This window comes from Rhinatrema bivittatum, chromosome 15 (genome assembly GCF_901001135.1).
Source record: "Rhinatrema bivittatum chromosome 15, aRhiBiv1.1, whole genome shotgun sequence".
In the NCBI taxonomy this organism is placed as follows: domain Eukaryota; kingdom Metazoa; phylum Chordata; class Amphibia; order Gymnophiona; family Rhinatrematidae; genus Rhinatrema; species Rhinatrema bivittatum.
Window position 1 is genome coordinate 20,823,060 of NC_042629.1, and position 25,162 is coordinate 20,848,221.

At 41.7% G+C, this 25,162-nt stretch overlaps 1 protein-coding gene across 14 annotated transcripts in view; it reads right to left on the minus strand.

The window, feature by feature from the left end:
- The window catches only part of ROBO2 (roundabout guidance receptor 2), a 1,949,228-nt gene that overhangs the window by 24,323 nt on the left and 1,899,743 nt on the right, over window positions 1-25,162 (minus strand). For 10 of the 14 annotated variants that reach the window (XM_029577972.1, XM_029577965.1, XM_029577971.1 and 7 more), the window contains 5 exons: window positions 21,828-22,109; window positions 21,358-21,483; window positions 15,214-15,370; window positions 10,796-11,056; window positions 9,843-10,051 (listed from right to left, as the gene is read on the minus strand). In XM_029577972.1, coding sequence (XP_029433832.1) covers window positions 9,843-10,051; window positions 10,796-11,056; window positions 15,214-15,370; window positions 21,358-21,483; window positions 21,828-22,109 — 1,035 coding nt within the window. The remainder of the gene's footprint in view (window positions 1-9,842; window positions 10,052-10,795; window positions 11,057-15,213; window positions 15,371-21,357; window positions 21,484-21,827; window positions 22,110-25,162) is intronic. The other 4 variants (XM_029577976.1, XM_029577975.1, XM_029577969.1 and 1 more) reach the window with 2 other exon arrangements.

Below are 25,162 nucleotides of genomic sequence, written 5' to 3' on the forward strand. Positions count from 1 at the left end.
AAGGTGGCGGAGATGAGGGCAAGGGAGAGGAGAGAAGGGGGGAAGAAAGCAGAGGTAGTAGAGGAAGGGGAGAGGAGGGAGGAGAGGGGAGCTTGAGGAGAGGAGGAGGGAAGGGGAAGATGGGAGGGAAGTCGGGAGAGATAAAATTAGAGGGGAGGTAGGGTAGTGGGGAGAAGAGAGGAGAGGGTAGAAGGGGAGGGAGGCGAGTGTAGGAGGAAGAGAAGGAGGGAGGGGAGCGTATTTGGCTCGTTTAGAGGAAAGGGAGTGAAAGGAGGGGAGGGGACAGATCGGTGGTTTAGTGCACATCCTCTCCATGACCACCTCCACTGTCCCCCATGCATACACCCCCCTCATACTCATAAATAGATCCACCACCATCCCCCTACACTCTTACATTCCCTATACACTACACATGTTCCTGAAACACCACGCTCCCCCCACACTCCCAAACACATATTCCCACACACACACAAGCACTCATATCCCCCCCACACTTAAGACCTGTGCTCCACCAACCTTCAAACATCTCATCCCCACACACTTACACACATCTTCTGTTATTCTGCCGACACACACCAGTCACCTACACCAACCCCTACACATACCTAGGAAGAAGATAGGGGTGGTGGGGGAAAGTTGTAAGGGGGAAAGTGCGCAAATGCCCACCAAGCTCATTCACCCCCCAGACATGCACACAAACCCAGTCCATCTCAATTACTACTCACAGCCTCAAAACAAACACACAGGGGGTAGGGGGAGTCTGTGGAGATTGCAAGGGGGAACGAGTCCATCCATCAACACACACACCCTCCCTCTCACCTTTCCACAACATGAGGGAGAAGGGGGAGAATTGGGGAGTGCAGTGGGGAAGGGGAAGACAGTGCACATGCATCCACACACATTCGCACAGGGGAGGGTGGGAGGAAAATGGGGTGTTGTGGGTTGTATTCCTTTCCCTCCATGGCCAAATCACTTAGTCACACTCTTCACTTGCCTCCAAATACCAGTTACATATCCACCACTCATAATAACACATACACACCATTTTCAGACAGGTGGGAAGCAGAGGAACAAGGAAAGAATGTGGAGATTGCAAATGGAAAAATTGCCCACATACCACACTCCCCCACACTAATCCAACAACACTTATAACCCTACGCCACCACATACATGCACCCCCCCCACACCTTCACACACCCTCTGCAAGTCTACACCTTTCCACTGTACATTCCCCCCCCCCCACCCCACAGACTCCTACCCCATTTCCTCCACTCCCACCAGAACAAGTACAAGACACCAATAATGTAGACATCCAGTTGATAGAGTCATAAAACTACTTTTTGACACTGCCTTGCAGTTATCACCTTTTGGGGGTTTCCTTAATTTCTATGCACACTCAGTCAAAGGGGACCGGGGGGGGGGGGGGAAGGAGAAGTAGGGTGGAGAATTATATAGCTCTCTTCCCGCCCTTCCTTTCATGAAAGTCACTTGTCCTACCCAGCATACATTTTCCAGCTAGGCACAAGCATGGAGTCCAAAACAAACAGCCCACTGTCAGAGGTGGCGAATGAAGCAAGCAGGGGCACAGCCCCCTAGTAGATGTGTGTGTATACAATATATAGCTATTCTCTTTAGTATTTCCTGATTTTAATTGTTCCATCTTTTTATTGCGTAAATAAAGACCTGAAAATGCAATGTACTGAGTCAGAGTGTGCATGTGAGTATTTGTGTGGGAAATAAGCTCCTGGGTTCAAGCCCCCAGGTATAATCCCAGCAATTGTGGGGGGGGGGGGGGGGGGGGTGGGGGGTGGGGGGGGGGGGGTGTTTACATTGAATAAACTCCCAAGGTACAGTTCTGTTGGTGTGCAGGCAGAAGTCCCTTGGGTAAAGCTCATAGTGTATGTAGTCAGAATCCAAATATGGCACTAACCTTTATAAAGGAGATAGAGCAGCTTTAAATTAGAACAAGAGGGACAGACAACAGTCGCTGAGCAGTGTATGGTTCTGAGGCAGGAATCTTTGAAAGAAAATGCTAGGGCATTCCAAAAGAGAGATTGCAATAAAAGCAAAAATAGTCCATAAGCAAAGAATCACCTGAGGTAAAATATTACAAATTATCCCTCTCAACTATAAGCAGGATGCTCATACAAACAAAAAAGTCCAAGATGGGAGAGTTAGTGTATAGCACTGAATGAAGGAGGTAGCCATAATTGGCATCTCAGAGACCTGATGGAAGGATAACCAGTGTTATACCAAGGTAAAAATTATATCACACTGATAAGGTGGATCAACTTGGTGGTTGGGGGGGGGGGGCACTTTTTGTTCGGGATGGTATAGAATTCAATAGGATAAAGATTCTGCACAGTAGAGTCTTTATGGATAGAAATCCCATGTATGTGCTGGGGTAGAGTATAGTAATGGGGTTATACTACTAACCACCTGGCTAAAATGATCAGACAGACGATTAAATTATGGAAGCTAACAAATTTGGCAGTGCAATAATAATGGGAGACTTCAATTACCCCAATATTGACTGGGTAAATTTAACATCAGGACATACAAGGGTAGTAAACCTTCTGGATGAAATAAATGACTGCTTCATGGAGCAATTTGTTCAGGAATAGAGATGAGCTTCGTTTTTCTGGCTCGGGTTTCGGTTCGGGCGCTTCGTGGGAAAACCCATGGATCGTTTTTGTGCCAAAACCAAAACTGGAACCCGAACCCGAAACCAGAAAAACAAATTTAAAAAAAAACACGAATCAGGAAAAAAAAACTGCAAATCGGGAAGAAAAAAACACTCCAACCCTTAAATTTTACTTTCCTATACTCCCCACCTTCCCGATCCCTCCCCAAGACTTACTAAAAGTCCCTGGTGGTCCAGCGGGGTCCCATGAGTGATCTCTTCCTCCATGCTGTTGGGCCTGCTATGACTCAAAATGGTGCAGATAGCCTTGCCCTTACGATGTCACATGGGCTACCGATGCCATTGGTCAGCCCCTGTCACATGGTAGGAGCAATGGATGGCTGGCACCATCTTGTGCTCCTACCATGTGAAATTGCCTAATTCATAATAAACGCATGCCCATCTCTATTCAGGAACTGATGAGAGGAGAAGCCATTGTAGATCTAATTCTTAGTGGAATGCAGTATCTGGTGGGAGAGGTAACGTGGTGGGGCTACTCAGCAATAATAATCATAACATGATCAAATTTGACTTAATGACTGGAAGTGGGACAATAAGTAGTTCTATAGCTCTAGCACCAAACTTTGAAAAGGGAGACTTTGATCAAATGAAGAAAATAGTTAGAAAGAAACAAACAAAGATGCAACTGCAAAAGTTAAGAATGTACAACAGGCACGGACATTATTTAAAAATACCATTCTAAAAGCCCAGTCCAGATGTATTCCCCACATTTGGGCCGATACAGTAAAAATCGCGGGAGAGCAGGAGAGCGCCTGCTCTCCCGGCGCGCGCACAGGACACTCTCCTGTGCGTGCGATACAGTAAAATAATTTATTTAAATTAGGGCCGGCGGTAAAAAGAAGCGCTAGGGACACTAGCGCGTCCCTAGCGCCTCTTATCGGACAGGAGCGGCGGCTGTCAGTGGGTTTGACAGCTGACGCTCAATTTTGCCGGCATTGGTTCTCGAGCCCGCTGACAGCCACGGGTTCGGAAACTGGACGTCGGCAAAATTGAGCATCCGGTTTTCAACCTGCAAGCCGCGGGCCCATTTTAATTTTTTTTTTTTTTTTTTACTTTTGGGGCCTCCGAAAAATATCACCATGATATTAAGTCGGAGGGTGCACAGAAAAGCAGTTTTTACTGCTTTTCTGTGCACTTCCCCAGCGCCAGCAGAAATTAGCGCCTACCTTTGGGTAGGCGCTAATTTCTTAAAGTAAAATGTGTGGCTTGGCTGCACATTTTACTTACTGTATCGCACGGGAATACCTAACAGGGCCATCAACATGCATTTGCATGTTGCAGGCACAATTAGGTTCGGGGGGGGGGGGGGGTTGGACGCGCGTTTTCGACGTGCTATTACCCCTTACTGAATAAGGGGTAGAGCTAGCGTGTCGAAAACGCGCGTCCAATCGCGGGTTAATGGTGCGCTCCACCGGAGCGCACTGTACTATATTGGCCTGATTATAAAGGAAAGAAGGCCAAATGACTGCCAGCATGATTAAAAGGTGAGGTGAAAGAGGCTATTTTAGGCAAAAGAACTTCCTTTAAAAATTGGAAGGATACATCTGAAAAAGATAGCAAATATAAGCATTGGCAAGTTAAATATAACATTGATAAGGCAGGCTAAGAAAGAATTTGAAAAGAAGCTGGCAAAAACATAATAAAAACTTTTAAAAATATATGAAGCAGGAAGCCTGTGAGTGAGTCAGTTGGACTGTTAGATGATCGAGGAGTTAAAGGGGCACTTACGGAAGATAAGGTCATTGTGGAAAGACTAAATTAACTGTTTACTAATGAGGATGTTGGGAGATACCCATTCCTGATAGTTTTCAAGGGTGATGATTCAGAGGAACTAAACCAAATCATGGTGAACCTGGAAGATGTAGTAGGGCAGATTGAGAAACTGAAGAGTAACAAATCACCTGGACCAGATGGTATACATCCCAGGGTTTTAAAGGAACTAAAAAGTGAAATTTCAAACCTATTAGTAAAAATTTGTAACCTATCATTAAAATTGTCCATTGCACCTGAAGACTGGAGAGCAGCAATGTAACCCCGATATTTAAAAAGGACTCCAGAGGTGATCTGGGAAACTATAGACTGGTTAGTCTGAATTCAGAGCTGGGAAAAATTATGAAAATTATTCTAAAGAACAAAATCAAGGAACAGACAGACATGGTTTAATAGGACACAGCCAGCATGGATTTATCCAATGGAAGTTGAGCCTCACAAATCTGCTATATATTTTGTTTTGAAGGGGTTTAAAAAACATGTGGATAAAGGTGAGCCAGTAGATTTAGTGTATTTAGATTTTCAGAAGGCATTTGACAAATTACCTGTTGCAATGTGAGCCCTTGTGGTGTGGTTGTCTCAGCCTAGTAGGCGAACCCACTAGACTCAAGCCGACAACTGGCAGACACCATCTTGGATTGAAACTGAGGTGGACCTTCACCTATACCAGCCCCTTTCCTCACAGGTTAAGCTTTGGGTTGCAGGGGCCGGCAGACAAGTGTCCCAAAGTGTGGTTAGGAAGAGAAGTCCAGAGCCTCCCAAGGGCATGACAGGCAACAATTAGAAAGTTACCAGGTTCAGGCCAAGAGTCAGGGCAGGCAGCGAGTAGGGCATAGTAGAATTCCATAGTAAGGGCCAGTGGCAGGCAGTAGGCAAGTGATCCAGGTCCATAGCAAATGTCAGTGGCAGGTGACAGGCAAGAGACTGGTTTATGTCCAAGGTAAAGGTCAGTAGAGGCAGTCACACAGAGATAAACAGAGAAGGACAAGGTACTGGAACCAGACACAGGTGGAGAGAGAAACGGGGCTGGGGAACAAGGAGACAGGCAATGGGGCAAGATGGGAACAAGGTAGGATACACAGAGCAAGGTAGAACGCCGGGAGAAGAAACATGCACTGCAAGGTAGGGGACCTGTTGCTGAGGTGCCGGTGGACAGCGCAGTTGGGATTTAAATTGCCAGCCACAGCGATGTCATCAGGAGGCACTATGGCTCTAGTTCCTGATGCAGAGTTTTTTTTTAGCTGGAGCACACATGCGTAAGGAGGGACAGCACTTAGATCGGCAAAATGGTGGCTTCTCGGCCACATGGCAGGCTCTCAGCATTCCGGGTGTCCCGCAGTCCAGGCAATGTCAGAAGAGGTCTGCAGAGTCTGGAGTGAATGGGCTGGTTGCGGGGTCATCCCATAACCAGACCATCATTACAGTCCTAAGAAAATTAAAAAGCCATGGGATAGGAGGCAATGTACTTTTATGGACTGCAAATTAGATAAAAAATAGGATTAAATTCTCAGTGGAGAATGTTATAAAGTGTAGCACCTCAGGGATATGTAATGGGACTAGTGCTTTATAAATGAACTGGAAAGGGGAATGGTGAGTGAGGTGATCAAATTTTCAGACACAAAATTATTCAGAGTAGTTAAATCACAGGCGGATTGTGATAAATTGCAGGCAGACCTTGCGGGACTGGAGGATTGGGCATCCCAATGGCAGAAGAAATTTAATGTAGACAATGGCAAGGTGATGCATATAGGGAAAAATAACCCTTGCTGTAGGTACATGATGTTAGATTATGTATTAGGACTTGGCACCCACGATAAAGATCTAGGCATCATAGTGGATAATACATTGAAAACATCAGCTCAGTGTGCTGCAGCAGTCAAAAAAGCAAACAGAATGTTAGGAATTATTAGGAAGGGAATGGTTAATAAAATGGAGAATATCATAATATCTCCATATTGCTCCATGGTGAGACTGTACCTTGAGTACTGTGTACATTTCTGGTTGCAGCATCTCAAAAAAATATATTTACATTGGAGAAGGTACAGAGAAGGGCAACCAAAATGATAAAGGGTATGGAACCTCTCCCTTATGAAGAAAAGCTAAAGAGGTTAGGGCTGTTCAGTTTGGAGAAGAGACGGCTGATGGGGTTATGATAGAGGTCTATAAAATCATGAAAGAACTAGAATGTGAATCAGTTATTTACTCTTTCAGATAATACAAGGACTAGGGGAAATCATTGTCGTTAGCAAACAAATCAGAGAAAATACTTTCACTCAATGCATCATTAAGCTCTGGAATTCATTACCAGAGGATATGGTTAAGCCAGTTAGAGTAGCTGCATTTAAAAAAAGTTTGGATAAGTTCTTGGAGGAGAAGTCCATAAACTGCTATTAATGAAGTTGACTTGGGGAATACCCACTGCTATTACTGGCATTAGTAGCATTGGATTTATTTAATGTTTGGGTACTTGCCAGGTTCTTATGGCCTGGATTGGCCACTGTTTGGCCCAATCCAGGCCACTTATGGCCTGGATTGGTCCATCAAACCCAGTCAGGATGCTGGGTTTGATGGACCCTTGGCCTGACCCAGTATGGCAACTTATTATGTTGTTATCTAGTTTTATTAGATAGTAGGTTTGAAAACTGGGAATGTTATTTATCCATTTATGCATGTCACTAATTGGATGACAAGACAGTTCACAGTGCTGGACATAAAACTATTAAGAGTTTCTAGAAGAGAGGGTAAAAAGGATGGATTTATGGAGGCATTCACTTTTTGTGAACAAGGTAGGAAATAAAGGCTTGGTTCATACTGAACACCTTAGTAAAGCCTTTAAAGAATCCAAATAACTACTTTAGCCAAATGCTTTTCGATCTTTAGGCCACTGTTAGTATAGTACCAAATAGTGGACGTGCTATTTTCAAATTACCGAGCAATGCAGAGGCTTCTTGGAATGCTGTCAATATACATACAGCATGCTGAGATTGTTCTAGCAGATAAAAGATGGGGTAAAAACATGAGGGGGGAGGAATGCTTCAAAGCATTGCACTTCTGCTAATCAGCTACCTGCTAGAAGTCCATACTTTCTTCCACAATGGATGCATCTATAGCCACATCGAGAGGAGGCATTTCCAGGCTCATTTTCGGGTTGGGAGGAAAAGTATTGCGCATAGATGGGCATTTTCAACTCTGTGTGCTAAATGTTCCAGGAAAATTCTACCACAGAAAAGGCAGGTAGAATTTGCGCCCATGGCAAGTTTCAAAGTGAATGTACACAACCTCTTTCGCTTTAAGGACTGGCAAACAGCCCACAAGTAAAAATCACTTGTGGTTAGTATGAAACTTTCCCTTTTTTAACTCATGGTACCCAAATGGGCATACGTTATTCAGTATTGTTGGGCTAGAATACTATATACAGTTTGTGCCTTTATAACATCACTGCATCCATATCTGGAAGAACAACCTGATTATGACTTTTTTTTAACCCGATTTACAGTTTTATCTGATTTGATATAACCAATGCACATTAAAAACACCACCCAAAATAATTTGATTCCATTCACTTCTATATTATAGCTGCAGTAAACCCGTACTGCATTCCTAATGGAGAAGCTTCAGAACTATTAGTAAGATATGTGAAAATATGCAGAATTACTGCCTGGGGGGAATAATGTTTGGAATTCAGGCAAGTGGCTTAATATACAGAGCCGGCGCATTAATAAGCCTAGCTACTGCAGTCAAGATATTTAAAGTTTAACTCTGTAGCCTTCATTTGGATCAGGACTCCGCATCACAGTGGTATAGCTGAGGTTCTTAAATCTTAATTAGCTTGGCAAGCAGCCTTGCCCCAGGGTGAGGGAAACCAGACAAGTAGGACAGAGCATCTCACTGTTTAATTCAGCCAGGGATAGGGAGAGAAATTATAGGTACTGATGTTTCATCACTGTCACATTTTTTCCCCTTCCATCACTGGGAACTGTGATGTGTTTTCCTGAGCTGCTGCACACAGATAAGGATTTGCAGGCTGTAGGATGCATAAAGTACACACAGTCAACCTGAAATAGGATGGTGGGGTGCTTAATCTATCAGCATGAACACTGTCAGCCTGGATTTTGCTCTACCTATAATAATCAATGGTAGAACACACACAAAATGTTTGGAATGAGCTGTGGACTATGCACGTGAATGATCTGCTATATCAAGAATACGTTGAGCATAGCTTCAGTTTATTACATCTTTCCAGTTTGAGGTAAAGATCCCCCACCAGCCTGGGTTACATATCAGTCTTATTCTCCTTCACATGCTTTAAGCTGAATCTGAGAATTAATTTGCAAGAGATCATGTCATCCTCTATGGGATAATATTTTTCCTCTTTGATATATCAAACCTCAAGTCATGGATACAAAATTTTAAGTTTTTATACAAAATAAAAGTCGGCAAAGAAATTATTTTAGGTCCATAATGTTTAATTGATAAGATTAAGAAATATACTAAATGAGGAAGTTTGCGATCAGGAGAGGATGGTCCGCTTTTCATTCCTTCATTTTAACAAGAAAAGGGAACATTTGCTTTCACTGCCCCAATTTCATGTAACACCTTTCCAGAAGAGCGCAGATTAGAAGATAACTATTTTCAATTTTGTAAGCTTTTAAAAGCATTTTTATTTCCGAGAGCTTTTATTTTGTGAATTTTATGGCATGAAAGTATGACATTATATAAGGTATTGTATATTCAGAATATGCATGTTTTTTGATGTTTGAATTGCATTGAATGACTAGTTGTACATCAGCCAAAGTCCTAGATGGGCGATAAACAAATGTAAATAAATTATCCCACATAACTAAATAAGGCAAGAGTGAAAAGGCTCTTATTAAATCCAGCATGCCCAGGCTTCCTGCAACTGCAGAAAGTCATCTTGGTGCTGAGCCGTGTTCAAGACTGCTCTGAAAACTGGTCTTCTCCTTCTATAGTTTAATCACAGAATGCTTTCCATGTACTAACTATGTAAAAAATATTTTGAGATAATACTCACCATTGTACATGGCTCCCAATGTACAAAATATATCATTTCTATGTAAAATAACACACTTTGCTTTCACAGTACAGTGGACTTTTTTTTTTTTAATGAAAGGCAGGTTATAATTGAGTTTCTTTTCATGTCTTAAATCTTCTTTAAATTCATAGAATTTTCCTACTTTGCAGCAAAAATAGTAGTTTCAAATCCTTTTACTTTGTGTTTAATATTAATACATTTAAATGTTATGGAAGTTGAGTGGAATGCATTTTATTACAAAATACTCTATTTGATCTCTGAAATGGTTTGACTCCATATATCAAGTTGACATCCCTGTTGCTTTTGTTCACTTACCCGTTACAGAACTGTCTAGATTGTCCATGCTGGAGCCTGGAGTGTGCTCTAGACCTCTTAGTGGCCTAGTAATTTCTAAAGCTTCCTCTTCAATGTCATCCTCATCATCATCTGGAATGTCCATTTCCAAATCCGAAATAAAGGTTCCTGATACATAGCCCAGTGGTGGAACTGGTGCTTGGGGAGGCTGTGTATTACCTTGAATGTGCCTACATGGAAGATAATATTTAAGTTACAGAACACATATGTTTAGACAAACCAATGTGCAGCACTGATGTGAAGGACAACTTTCAAAGGAATTTGCTTGGGTAAAACTGCCCTGCCATCAGCTGCCAAAAGTACACACATTGTTTTCATTGCACTGTGGAAAAAAGGGTTGGGGCCATGGCGGGATGAGGATGGGGAGGTAAAGTTCCCATGGGTTCTTTGTCCCTGTTATTCCCAGCAGCCCTGGATTTTCCTGCAGAGTTTTGAAAATTGCCCACAAACTCACTGGAAAAGGAGCGAGGATCAGGATGCCTGCAGGCCGTTACAGAAGGAAATAAATAGCATGACTATGGCAAAAACTTCATCTAGCTATTCATGTCTAAAACTTATTATGATTGCTAGCCATGAGACTTTGGCAGAGGATCTGTTCTATAAGCTCGTTTCCCTTCTCTGCTCTCATAACTTTTCAGAAGAATATCCACTGTGATGGTTTTAAGGGAAACCAATAACTTTGGTATTGCATGTCCACATTGAACATTTTGTAAACATGGCAGAATATAAGAATTTTTAAATAAATATATTAAAAAATCATTCATGTACAGCAGCTTTTATAATACTAAAGATTTTTTTTGGTGATTTCCATGAAATCACTAGCAAAACCATGAAAACAATAGACTGACAGAGAAGAAGAATTCTATGATTTATTTTTTTAATCTAAATTGCATTTTCCCAGCTCTATTTCTTACCAGGTTTGCTTTGCTACATCAAATTGGTAGGCCCGAGTTAATTCATCGAGATGGGATTGAAGCATGGGCTGTATCTCTTCCCTTGGGGATGGCGTGAGTGTTGCAGTGGACTGTTGCCCAAATGAGACAGCAGGAGAGGAGGCCACCCCTCTAACTGGAGGTGTAGGGACTCTGTCATCATCTTCCTCAAGCTCATCCTCCATACCCTGGTGCAAATATGTCTGAATTGGCAGTGGAGGGCACCATCCATCACTGTCATAGCTAAAATCAACAGGAGACACTAAAAATCAAAGTCTGGTCATCCTTTCAAGTGCGTGTAAAATAATATGGGATGAATAAATATTTCTTAAAGAAAAAATGACCCAGTAACTAAATTAGCTTGGAGATTCTCTTCATAGCATGCTCTCTTTATTATTTCACTGTACACTAAATAATGAGTCTATTTGAACAACTTGGCAATTGCGGCACAAAATTTCATTATCTTGTTTGCTAATGTTTATTAGGGTAGATTTATCTAAGAATTACCAAAGGAAATGAGCTTATTCATTTTCTGTGTGAGCTGAATATGTTATTGCAACAGATTAAACAAATGTAACACATTAACTATTCACCTGCTTTAACTGTTAAAACTCCAAACCATTAATTATTTCCTTCCCAGCCATCTTGCCCCTCCATCGTCCCCAGACTAATACATATGCTACAATGAATTGCTCTCTCTCCTTCAAACAGGATGATAAATTTGAGGGGACCCCCCCACACAAGCATTAGCGTTAAACATTGCTGTGTGCATCTGTGTCATACTGGTGCTGATTAGGGCAGAGCTTCCTAATCCTGTCCCCTTGACCCCAAAGCCAAATTCATCTCATGCACATTCATTGTGGATATTCTAAAAACCTGATTGTGAGATCCCTGTACAGGTTTATGGATTAGGGGTAAAAATATAATGTACAAAAGACATTCAAAGATATCATCAATAAGTTAGTCTTGAGAATTTTTGGCAAAACCTGACCAATAGTTTACCTCTTCTGTTTGGGAATTTGGCATATACTTGTGTTACAAATGGCGTATGCCATTCTGGTTTTCTATCTTCCCTAGTAAGATGCATTTGCTCTGCATGAGAAGATAGTAATTATTAATCTTGTGTGAAGCTTAACTTATCATTGCCTTGGCATTTAGGATACATAACAGCATGTTGGGTCACAGACTGTCCAAACTACTCATTTTTACATAACAAATCACCTTACTAAGTTTCTCTGGTGCTTTTTCTTGATGGATTTATGGACTGCAACTGATGTGTATGACCCCAGTCACAAGTTAACACTTCATGTCTTTATGCACTAGAAAAATTATTCTATACATATGATCTTCATGAAAACAGAATAGTAATCTCATGGAGGAAAAATGATGCTCTCCTAGAAGGTTGTGGGGGTAGAAGATTAATCAAGATTTCGGTAGATGTCTATGTCCTGAAGACAGTTTTTGCAAGAAGCAAAATATTTTTAAATACCACTTGCTACCTGTACTGACCTGAAAAAGTCAATGCAATATTTTCTCGCGTTTACTGCTACAGTTCTGTTTCCCAAACGCTATAGTAATTCCTTTTAAACTGAAAAGGCTAAATAAAAGAATATCAGCGTAAATACTGAATGAACCTTTACAGTCTAAGTGAATTCAGAATTGACTTAAATTCCTCTAGTCAATCTTCAGCTTCAAGAAACTACCAAGAGACGACATTGATCATATCGACCAATCCCACCAAAGATTTTGCTTTACAGTGTCTGCAAGGAGAAAGGTCAGAAAAGAGCAGTTGCAAAAAAAGTTCAATTTTCAGTATAGGATTAGAGAACTAGCATTTAAGAGTATAACATTGCCTCAGATGCACCTTGTGTCTGGGATTGTGACAGAGGAAGTATTGTTCAAATCAACAGTTTTGGTCATTTAAAAGCTCATTTGAAACAAGACTTTTAATTTACTTCCATCTACAGAAAATCTTTCAGTAATTATAAATCACCAAAGGCCTTAATTCAGATGTGTATCACATGCCTCCCAGTTAGCTGCATTCCAAATACTTTTAGGCCGATACTGTAAAGTGTGCTCAGCTGAGCGCACTGCTTAACCCGCTGTTGGACGTGCGTTTTCGATGAGCGTCCACTACCCCTTATACAGTAAGGGGTTTACCGCGTTGAACATGCATGTCCAACCCCCCCCCCCCAAACTAATAGCGCTCATCACATGCAAATATATGTTGATGAGGCTATTAGTCATTCACCCGGGATACCAAAAAAAATGCATATTTTAAGCTCAGAAATCTGAGCTTAAAATGTGCGGAGTAGCTGCACATTTTTTTCAGTATCCAGGGCAAATGACTAATAGCCTCATCAACATGTATTTGCATGTGATGCGCGCTATTAGTTTGGGGGGGTTGGACGTGCATTTTCGACGTGGTAAACCCCTTACTAATTTCTGAGCGGCCCAAAAAAGTGTACAGAAAAGCAGAAAATACTGCTTTTCTGTACATCCACCGTCTGTTTTCCCAACCTGCTGACAGCCACCTCTCCTGGGCCAAGGGGGTGCTAGGGATGGGTAATCCTTTTAGCACGACCCTCATTTGCATTGTGTATCACCTGCCCAGGAGAGAGGGCTGTGTGCGTGCTCTGATATCAGGCACTGAAACGGACGCGCTTTTCTTAGCGCGTCTTTACTGTATTGAGCTGTTTGAGAATAGTGCCCCTGACAAAAGAATGCAACAATCAAACTTCAGAATAATGTTGTCATAATGTGATACTTGTAGGCAAATTGTACTCAGAATCAGTATAGGACTACAAAATAAATCTACTGAACAGCTCCAAATGCAGTATTGTCCCTTCTTATCTTACTCTGTAAGCAAATTTCGCAAATTATTAGTTGGGAGGATCTCTTATGTGTGTGATTTTAGCAAAGAAACTGAATAATTTATCATACATGGGGATTTTTATAGCACTATATCAACTGCAAGGATTTTGATCCTAAATTCACTCCACAATGCAACAAGCTTTTTTCACAACGTGCCAATACTTATACACTAGATTCCCTTTATCCCAACCCTGGTTGCATTAGCAACTGATATTTTAAAATCAGAAGAGCTGTTTATATATATATATATATATATTCGTACTTATTAAGTTTCCTTCCATGAGGAAAGAAAGTGAAATTGTCCATTTAATACTGTATATAAAAACAATGATAGGTACAAAGTGATGGCTGGGACTTCCTTTCCCTACCAGCAGCTGTGAATACCACCTCCCCAGCATCTGCAGCCCTGGGCTGATCTCAGGAGCAGAGACTGGGCACAGAAATCAAACCCTGACTCTTCTACAGGATCTTTACTATGCAAGGACCATTGTTAATTAGTGGTCTGCATGGGGGCAAGCAGCTCACGTAGACTATGTGGTCTGCCGTACCATTCAAAGCAAGAGGGGAGAAAAGTGTTGATGGCCCCCACAACCAATCTGCTTACAGACACACCAACTATATAAATTGTTTAAAGAAAGCAGTAGACATGAACAGAAACCAAACAGGATGTGATTTCAAAGTTGCGAGTTTTAATGTAATTAATTTAATTTCAAAACACGCATGTTTTTTCCCCCCTATTGAAAATGATTAGGGGATGACATTAAGACCCTGAATCATGTATAGAGCCTTAGCACATCCCAGTCTTTCAAACACAGCACCTCTCAAAAGTGACACCTCATGACCATCTCCTGGCTGCTTCCACTTCAGTGACAGCACTGTGATGATCCTATAAAGGAGGTAATCAGTCTTTGCCAGACATCAGCACATGAGGATGCACTAAGCAATGATGCACGGCTCTTTTCAATTTAACTCTGAATTATTTTGAAGAGTAACCCTATGGCCAGGACTATAGCCTCCGTACCTTCTTGGTATTACTCTGATCTGTGCTGTAAGAAAAAAAAAACCCCATGCAGAAAATACTTAATAAGCAGGGATTAGGGTTCAAAATTTGTAACAATTGAAAAGAGAATATGGAAGTGTTTTTTTGTTTGTTTTAAAGAAATTGATCCTATTTAATCATAAATGGGCATGTTCATGCATGTGCACTTTGGCCTATTCCCTAATAATTCACATTAATGCAGTACTGCACTTTAGTGAATATGACTGAATGTGCCCTGTGAAACGTTCCAAAATATAAAGCGTGAATTATGGTGGGAAAGTCTTGGATGGAAGCTGGACAACAGCCTGCATCCAACTGGGATAGGCTTCTTTATTGTACGGAGAATGGACTGCACAGAGTTCTTTTTCCAAAGAATCTTCTGGAAGCTTGGGTGACCTGGGCCATGGAGCTCCTGCAGACATTTGTACCGCAGAAGATAGCTCCACTGGAGTAAGATCATTGTATGTCAGCAGCTGGCAATTCTTACCCTAACTCCTGTTGATCCAGGCCATAGTGCTCCAGCTCTGTTCCTGGCAGTGGCTGAACAGGCGGTGGTGGCAGTGGGACATTAGCCCAGTTAGATGCATTATTCTTCTGAGGTTTGGCATTATTTTTGCTTTTCTTCTTTTTACCTCCTTTCCCACCTATAATCAGATGAAAGTAAAATTAGAATAAAAAATACAGCCAACCATTATGTCCGTCAAAATAATCTTGGAACCAGCACAGGAGTCTGAACCCCAAAACATCTTGGGCCCATGGCATTCAGTGGCAACATTTCCCCGCTCTCCCAAAAAATATCATCATCTATGGTGTTTTGAGGGGCAATGTTTCACCATTAGATTGTCATATCAATTTTTCTAGGTTTCAGGCATTTATTCCTATGTGTTTCAGGGGCTGTCAAATGAGACACGGGGGCAGATGTAGCAAAGTTTTAAACTGGCATTTTGTTTCTTGAAAATGCTTGAACTATTTTCATTGATCAATCTTTTAGCAAGCCCTGCCCTGGAAACACATCGCCTGCTTTCTTCCAGCAGCAGAACGTCACCAGGCAGGGGGGGGGGGGGGGGGAGGAAATATTCACCATAGGTAACCCATTTATAGTGGCAAACCCATTTATAGTGGCAAACCCATTCACCATAGGGAACCCTTTTATAGTGGCAAACCAATGCTTTGGAGAGATAGGGCAGCAAACAGAATGAGACCACATCAAGGAAAGAGGGACGCACAGAGAAGATGCTGGCTGTGTAATACTAGTAGGATGCTGCCGGACATGAAGAAGATCTGAGTTTGGATATGGACCAATTTATACCTTGGGAAGAAAAGCAGTAAAAGCTGAACATGGCCAGCTATGTTAACAGTAATCTTGTAAACTGTTGTGATGGCTGCACCAAATGACGGTATATAAAACTCAACAAGTAAATAAATAATAAGGCAGGCCAAGAAATAACGTGAAAACAAGCTTTCCACAGAGGTAAAAACGAATAATAAAAACAACTTTTGGAGCAAAAAGCTTGTGAGACAATCAGCTGGATCTCTAAATGCCTACTTCATGAAATAAAACAGCAGCAGATTTAAAATAAACTATAGAAAGTATTTTTTCACTCAGTGCACAATTGAGCTGAGGAAGCTGCTGCCAGAGGACATGGTCAAGGCAACTAACATAGCAGGGTTTAAAAGCGATGAGGACATTGGACAAGTTCCTGGAAGAAAAGTCCATAAAACATTATCAGCCAGGGAGATTTGGGAAAGCCATTGCTTCTCCCTGGGAATGATCAAGAAGAAATGGATCAACTGAGTACTTGCTGGCCACTGTTGGAGACAGAATGATGGGCTCAATGATCTGACCCAGCATGGCATAACTATGTTCTTATGGGATCAAGAATAAATCACAGAATGCACTGCTGGTACATGTCTTTTCACCTGACAGCTGCAGAAACTACTGTTAGATTTGTTTCACATCACATCTTTTATGCTGAAAACAGGAACCTCACTAATAAATATACACTTGCAGTATAGTATCCAACAAAATGGGACAGATTTTAAAAGCCCTACGCGCATAAATCCAGCTGGATTTACATGCGTAGGGGGGTTACGCGCGTCGAGCCTATTTTCCATAGGCCCGGTGACGCGCACAATCCCTGGGATGTGGTTATGTCCCGGGGCTTTGTGAAAGGGGTGGGGGCGGGATCGAGGCCTCCGGCACAGCGGCCGTGCCATAGGATCGCGCACCAGCACTTGGCCAGCGCGCGCAACTTATGGAATAAAGGTTGGGGGGGTTAGTTAGGGCTGGGGGGCGGGTTAGGGAGGGGAAGGGAGGGGAAGGTTGGGGGGTCAGAAGGAAAGTTCCCTCCGAGGCTGCTCCGATTTCGGAGCGGCCTCTGAGGCAACAGGGAAAGCCATCGGGGCTCCCCTAGGACTCGGCATGTGCAAGGTGCACAAGCGTGCACCCCCTTGCGTGCGCTGACCCTGGATTTTATAAAATGCATGTGGCTGCGCGCGCATGTTATAAAATTTGGTGTAGATTTGTGCTCGCCGGGTTGCACGCACAAATCTACGCCCGCGCGTAGGTATTAAAATCCGACCCAATATGTTTTTCATTCTACTAAATTCTCTGCATTTCCATTCAATAAACTGTCTTTCCCTAAGCAAATAATTATTTTGTTGACAATGCTGTATGCCATATAAACTAACCTGTTAATATAAGCCAACTCAGAGCAATAGTGTAACGTTAGCTCTATGCATGGCCAATAGTAGTAAAATCATTTTCTGCCAGAAAAATGTCATTGTTCCAATATATCATGTACACAGTAAAAGATAAACTTCCAAAAAGGATCCATAATATCGCAACAAAAACCTTCCCATAAATAGCCTGCACTGCTGGACCTAATCTAATTTCCCTGATGATGTGGAGCCATCTAGTAACCCTACAATAAACCCAGTATCTTGCTCTAAGTTATACGTCTTCCTTAGCGTTGTATACAATATTTTTTTGGGAGGGGGTAGAAATCTTCCAAAAGAGAATATTTAGTTATTTATTTTATTACATGCCCTGAATATTTCTTTATAAATTTCATGGTCAACAGCCTTCTTCCAATGGAAAGACTGATCTTACACATATTCTTTGTGGTGGGATGGGTGAAACAAGCTAAGGAGTTGTGTGTCTGACATGCCAATTTATTATTGCTACAAAACATAGGCCTGGATTTATCAAAATGCACTAAATATCACATGTGATAGGAAAAGGGGTAACATCAAGCTAGGTTTGGAGAACATTGCACAAATCTCATCTTTGGGTGAGTTTCCTCACTCCGAAGGTCATCAAATCTTCACAAGAGAGCACTGTGCTGTTCATACGTCTCACTTTGAATGTCAAAGTGGCCCCTAACCCCTACACTAATACCTAAACCTCACCTCGAGTGACTAGGTGGGCCTCTCATAGAGATATAAATACCTATCTAGTGTGAGGGCATTATGGCTAGTCTCTCTCTCCCTCTCTCCCCATCTCCCCCCTATGGCTCTGCAAAACTATGAGCCCAGCCCACTTGGCAAAAATCCCACCCCAATATCCTCCCCTTTTTGCCATTTACATCGCACCATGCATTATGGTGCTTTCGCATGGGTTAATGGCATTTTCGCACGCATTAACGCATTTTTTGCATGTGAAAACGCCATATAGCACTTTGATAAATGACCCCCATACAGAGAAAAAACCCAGTGAATAACACAGTCCCAAAATACAGAGCTTGTGAAGTGTTTTCACTGGTATTGAGACTATTAAAGAAAGTTTCTAGAGACTTTATTGCAGTCTGATGTACAGGATGACAAAATAATACCTATGTTTGCTTGATACAGCTTTTCTATTTATTATGAAAAATGCGCCAACTCAATGGCACTAGAATATTGAGGATAAGAAAGATAGAACAAATGTACATTTATTTAATAAAAAATCTTGCCACAGATCCATATATAAGATTTACAGCAACCAAAAAAGCTGTACACACTATAGAATTTCCCCAAAGGCACAAAATGGATGCATTCTTTTAGCACAGCTGGGCAGCCCACAGTGGGTCTTGATTTCAAACGATTTGTCGCATTCTGTCCCTATGAGGCAGTATTCTAGTAGTCAAAATGGTCCTGAAGAAAACTAGATTCTTATATTAGCGGATAATGAGGATATCCTCTACTGGGCCAACAAAAAAGTGTTGAAGCATGTGAGCTTTTGGGACAACATAGGCCCTAATGATGAATTCCTTTGGAAGCAATTTGCAGTATCAACCAGCTTCAATAGGCAAAGACAATATCGGAATGAGAGAAGTCTAATGGTTAAAGGGACGGGAACTAGGAAACCCGAGTTCAAGTCCTGTTTCAGCTCTTGTCATTCATTACGACCTTGGGAAAGCCAGTATCTCTCTATACCTCACCCACCTTTTTTTTTTTTTTTTGGGGGGGGGGGGCAGGGATTCCTTGTATCTTACAAAATCTTTTGCACAGCAAAAGTACATGCATTAGTTTTGAATAGCCAGAACAAGCATTAGTTCATTGCCATCTGGATTATTGTAATTCTGTACACATAGGTTTGGCCAAGTATTTGTTACAGGTTATGCAGTTAGTGCAAAATGCTTCTGTAAAACTAATTTTCAAATTACCCCTGGGGTGCCGGTTTTAACACCTTACCTGAAGCAATTACACTGATTATGAGTTCAAAAAGATTAGAATTTAAGCTGTTAGTCTTCATATTTAAAATGTTACAAATGGATAATTATAATTTAACTACTAAATTGGCATGGTATCAACCAACTTGTACTTTATTGTCTCTCTCATTGTTCTTGTTGGCTATTCCAACAGTTTCAAAATGTCGATTAGATAGATTCAGAAACTTCCCATTAGAAGTAAGAGGTGAACTTGATATTTGTAAGTGTAGAAAGAAACAGGAGAATTTTAAAAGCCCAACATGCGCATTAATTAGGGGATATAGAGGGGATAGAGGTGTTTAAAATCATGAGAGGTCTAGAATGGGTAGATGTGAATCAGTTATTTACTCTTTCGGATAATAGAAAGACTAGGGGGCACTCCATGAAGTTAGCATGTGGCACATTTAAAACTAATCGGAGAAAGTTCTTTTTTACTCAACGCACAATTAGACTCTGGAATTTGTTGCCAGAGGATGGGGTTAGTGCAGTTAATATAGCTGTGTTTAAAAAAGGATTGGATAAGTTCTTGGAGGAGAAGTCCATTACCTGCTATTAAGTTCACTTAGAGAATAGCCACTGCCATTTGCAATGGTTACATGGAATAGACTTAGTTTTTGGGTACTTGCCAGGTTCTTATGGCCTGGATTGGCCACTGTTGGAAACAGGATGCTGGGCTTGATGGACCCTTGGTCTGACCCAGTATGGCATTTTCTTATGTTCTTATGATATGCAAATATGCCGGTCTCGCATGTGCCAAGCAGATTTTAAAAGCTGCCCGGATACGCGCATAAATGCCGCAGCACATACTTCTTGGACGTTTTAAAAAAGGAGTGGGTTTGGGCGTGGTCTGGGCATTTCGGGGCTTGAATCTGAGATGTGCGCATAAATACGCAATCCAGCGTGCATTGATGCCCCGTGTCGTGTACATTTACTTCTGCTATGGATGCCGTGTAAGTTATATAATAAAGGTAAATAGGAAGATCTGCAGGGTTTTAAAGGTTGGGCATAACTTGGTGAAAAGGCTGAGGGGGGATATGATAGAGGTGTTTAAAATCATGAGAGGTCTAGAATGGGTAGATGTGAATTGGTTATTTACTCTTTCGGATAATAGAAAGACTAGGGGGCACTCCATGAAGTTAGCATGTGGCACATTTATAACTAATCGGAGAAAGTTCTTTTTCACTCAATGCACAATTAAACTCTGGAATTTGTTGCCAGAGGATGAGGTTAGTGCAGTTAGTATAGCTGTGTTTAAAAAAGGATTGGATAAGTTCTTGGAGGAGAAGTCCAGTACCTCCTATTAATTAAGTTGACTTTGAAAATAGCCACCGCTATTACTATCAACAGTAACGTGGAATAGACAGTTTTTGGGTACTTGCCAGGTTCTTATGGCCTGGATTGGCCACTGCTGGAAACAGGATGCTGGGCTTGATGGACCCTTGGTCTGACCCAGTATGGCATCTTCTTATGTTCTTATGATACTAGGGGTTTGGGAGGACTGATAAAACTGAAATAATGTCTGTAGAAATGGCATTTACATGCACTTGTGCATGCCCACTTAAAATTTGGTGCACGTGTATATGCAGCCAGGCTATTTTATAACATGCAAGTATATATGCATGCAAGTTATAAAATAGCCATGTCCCTGGGCACATGTGTATCCGAACGCCGGTTTGAAAGTTACCGTCTTAAGGCATTTCTGTTTAATCAAGTTTATGTTGCTTGATTGCATGTATTTGATAATGCAAAAAACCAATGCAGCAACAGTTTTTCTGTTTTTTTATATTTTATGTTTGGTGTATTTGCGGAATACAAATAAATAAATAAATGCCACCATATACAAACACACACGGTATCCCTGAAATAAGTGTTAGAATAGATTGTACAGCAAGCTGCTTGCAAGCACAAGTATTTATGCCCTTACATGGAACAAAACCAACCTGAGAGGCTGCCACTTCTTTCTGAGCTGTTGTGAGAGCTGGTGGTGCTGAAATCCTGTGACTGGTTGTGAGGCATTCTATTAGACAATCCCTCAGCCATTCGGTAGTCGGGGATGTAAAGAACGGCTAAAGGTTAAAGGGCAAAGGTCACAGTGGCATCATGTGATTAGTTCACAGCATAAGCACATGCAGGGCACTCAGTTAGCAATCATAGCGGCATATGTGATGGAGGAGGAGGAATGTTCCCCTAACTTTCAGAAATGGACGAGTATGGAACCTGATCGTAAAGAGGAGCAGAACACAATTATTTTTCCAGTGAACATGTGAGGTAGGGATGCATGCAAGATGTGTGGGATTAGTAACAGTAAAATCTGAAGAACAATTGTCAGGCAGCATGAACAGCAGATTTTTCATGCACAGAAGATAAGAGCAGCAACTACTGTATTATCAAAGAAAAAATCTGTCCTTACCATTGTTCCCTTTTCCCTGATCAGGCAGAGAGTAACCTAATCCTGACAAATCTGTCTTTTGCTGAATTGGAGTTTTCCACTGTGGCTCGGGCAAGTCAACTGCTAACTCATGGATGCTGTTGGAGTGCAGAATTTGTGTAGTGGCATATGGCGTGGTCTGCGCTCCATGGCCTGGGCTGTTGTAGCTCATTTTGGTGGTGAAGTCAATGCTGCTGTAAATGGCTCCATCGGAGAGCATAGTGGCTGTTTTATCCCCTTGGCCTGGCACCGGCGGCAGCCCATCTGTGGTGAACATAGGGGAATGAAACAAATCAGTGATGCACAGGCAGCCTGGAATGATCAAGACTTAAGATGAAAAATAAAACGTGCCAGCCTGCATGTTTGCATTTCAGCTGAGATGAGGGTGCATGAGCCAACGAAGAGGAGATGATGTACAACCATCACTAAGCTATCAGCATTTGTGACAGGCCTACCACTTGTCCTTCACGTTTCACTGCCTAAAGCTATTTTTTTCTTTTGTTTTTTTTTCTTCCACACCATACTTTCAATGTGAAAGTTGAAGTTTGGAATATCTTACTACCCTAGGCTGTTTTCAAATGTTTGTTCCATGTCCGAGCCATTCGCAGTGTCTGAGCTCTAGAGAAATGATGGAAAGAGTGAATCCACAGTTCTAAGAATAATTTCTCTTTCACGCTAACCCTCGCATGCCCCCCTTTCCCACAAACCAATTGCTAAAGACATTTTTCATACGCTGGCAAGGAAAAACTGCCATAGACAGCTTAGTTGAGAATGCAAATAGAATGAAGACATCGCATGGGATAAATCCATAGCAAAGACCTTGGCAGCACAATGAGTACGTAATATACCATTTCATCATTAGCTTAAAATTAAACTTGGCAAAAATTACTTTTTTCCCTTGTGCAAAATTTCTGATAACCATTCAAAACCATTTAACAAACGTGAGCTTGGCAGATTTAAAAAGAAATATTTCCATTTTTTTTCTTTTATCCGGTGTAGAGATCTGTTCATAAATTCTTCTGGGCCCATTTTTCTTAAGCAGTAGCGATGTGCAGTAACCTTGGAAAGGTTTGCTGAAGAAAGTCAACACAGTCTTCATGATCTTCAGCCTTTCATCATCTTCACAGCAACAGCAGCTTTTAGCATGCAATCGAAAGTTGTCTACGGGAGTTAGGCGCCAAATTTATGGCAGGATTACAAAGCTTCTTGAATGGATAATCAATGTATTTCTTCAGGAAGCAAGATGCTAGCCCTTGGACTTCCTCATGGGGCAACTGCTCCAAAGAAGAATCTTTTCTTTGATTTCTTTGGATTCAGATGTTCTCTGTTCTTTCAGGCAGTGATTGATGTGACCTGCAAAAAGCGCTCAAGTGTTATTTTTAAACTGTTTCTCACTATTTGGCCGATGCTCAGAAGTCAATTCCCAGGCAGTTTGAAATGTACAAATAAAACATGAAATGGTTCTTATTTCATCAGGCTACTGCATGGGGTTCTTAATTTGCATTTTGATATCTTCTTTAACAAAATGAATCAAGAGCGACAAAATCTTTCTTTCAGCCAAATGGGCAGTTGTTTGTCCACTGAAAAGAATTTAATAAAGTAGAAAACATACATTTTTAAATCTGCCTTAGTTATGATTTAACCGTGCTGCTGTTTTATTGGTCCTTCCCCAAGCACTGTACACCATTATTCTCAAAGCACAAACAGAGATTAATTGTAAATGTATTTTACCGGAGGAATACTGGCTGTCTGAAAATGCTTTACTTTCCCAGCCTGGCTACAAGTGCATGCACGTATGCTGTAAGCTGGTCTGGGGGGAGGGGACATTCCCAGGAGGCGAGCTTGGAAAATAGTGCACTAAGGGCCTGATTCATCAAAGTTTTTTCCCATAGACACAGAATGGGAGATAAGCCTTAGGGGTAGATTTTAAAAGGTGCGTGTGGGCATACAATGTGCTCGCGCTACCCGGCGCGCACACATGTACACCAGATTTTATAACTTGTGCGCAAAGGGGTGCACAATTGTGCACCTTGAGCACGCCAAGCCTGTACCAAGCCATGCTGCCTTCCCCTGATTGCCAGTTTCTTGTGGCCTGGTTTTTGGCCTCTGTTGGAAACAGGATGCTGGGCTTGATGGACCCTTGGTCTGTCCCAGCAAGGCAATTTCTTATGTTCTTATGATCCCTCCCAGGCCACTCCCTACTCCCCCACCCCACCTTCCCTTCCCCTACCTCCCCCGCCCTTTCCCCCCTACCTTTGTCTTTTTCTTCTTGTTGTTTTGAAACCGACTGCTGGCACGCGATCCCTGGCACAGCAGCAAATGGCCGCTGTGTCAGGAGCCTCTGACCCTGGCACATGCGTCCCAGGGCTTTTGCAAATAGGCCCAGCCCGCGTAGGGCTGTTAAAATCCTTAGTGAATCAGGCGGTTCCACAATCATTTCACAGCAAACTTTTGCCTTCAGAAAAAGCAGGTTCAGGGGTCCAAAACTACTTTCCCTTTGAGGTTTGGGGAACATTTTGCATATTAAAAGTACCCTTGGATTTTGTACCAAGAGAGTCTGAAAATTGCCCCATGGTGCATGAGCTTTTACATTGCCCAGCTCTCCAAAGCAGAACCAATTATTTCTGACATTATCTGCAAATTCTCCATGAATCGTTTTCTTTAAAATAGATCTTATCTTATTCAGATGCCAAGTACATGCAACAAGAAATGTGTGGAATCAAATTTAATTTTTGGGTCAGGTTCAGATTTTGGACAAAAGTGGGGGCAACAAAGTAGAAAAAGCCTGCTAGTCATTTGGCTTCTATATATTAAAAAAAAAACAACCCAGCACTTAGAAGTCTCAATATCCACTAACTATAAGGTGAGGTGTCAGCAAGCCAGAAGTATCTGACATTAGTATCCCGAGCCCAGTCTTCTCTATCATCTGCCTCTATGGTAAACCCTCCCCCCCCCCCTTTTTTTTTCAGTTCATCATTAGTTTTGGACATGATTCTTTACTGAGTTTTTAGTGCAATATTAAACAAAAACAAAAAATAAGGGTTTTATCATAGAGGCAGATAACAGAGAAGACCGGGTTCGGGTTACTAATATCAGATACCATCTGGCTTGCTGACACCTCATCTTATTTATAATGGCTGTTGAGACTTCTGTGTGCTGTTTTATTTTTAATCTGGACAGTAGGATCACTCATTATAGTAATGTGATTCTATGCATATTTGAAACAAGGTACCTTTTGTCCAAGAACAATTTTTTTTTTTCCAACCTCAGAAAAAATAAACTATCCATAGAAAAATGTATGCAATCAAAAAAACAAA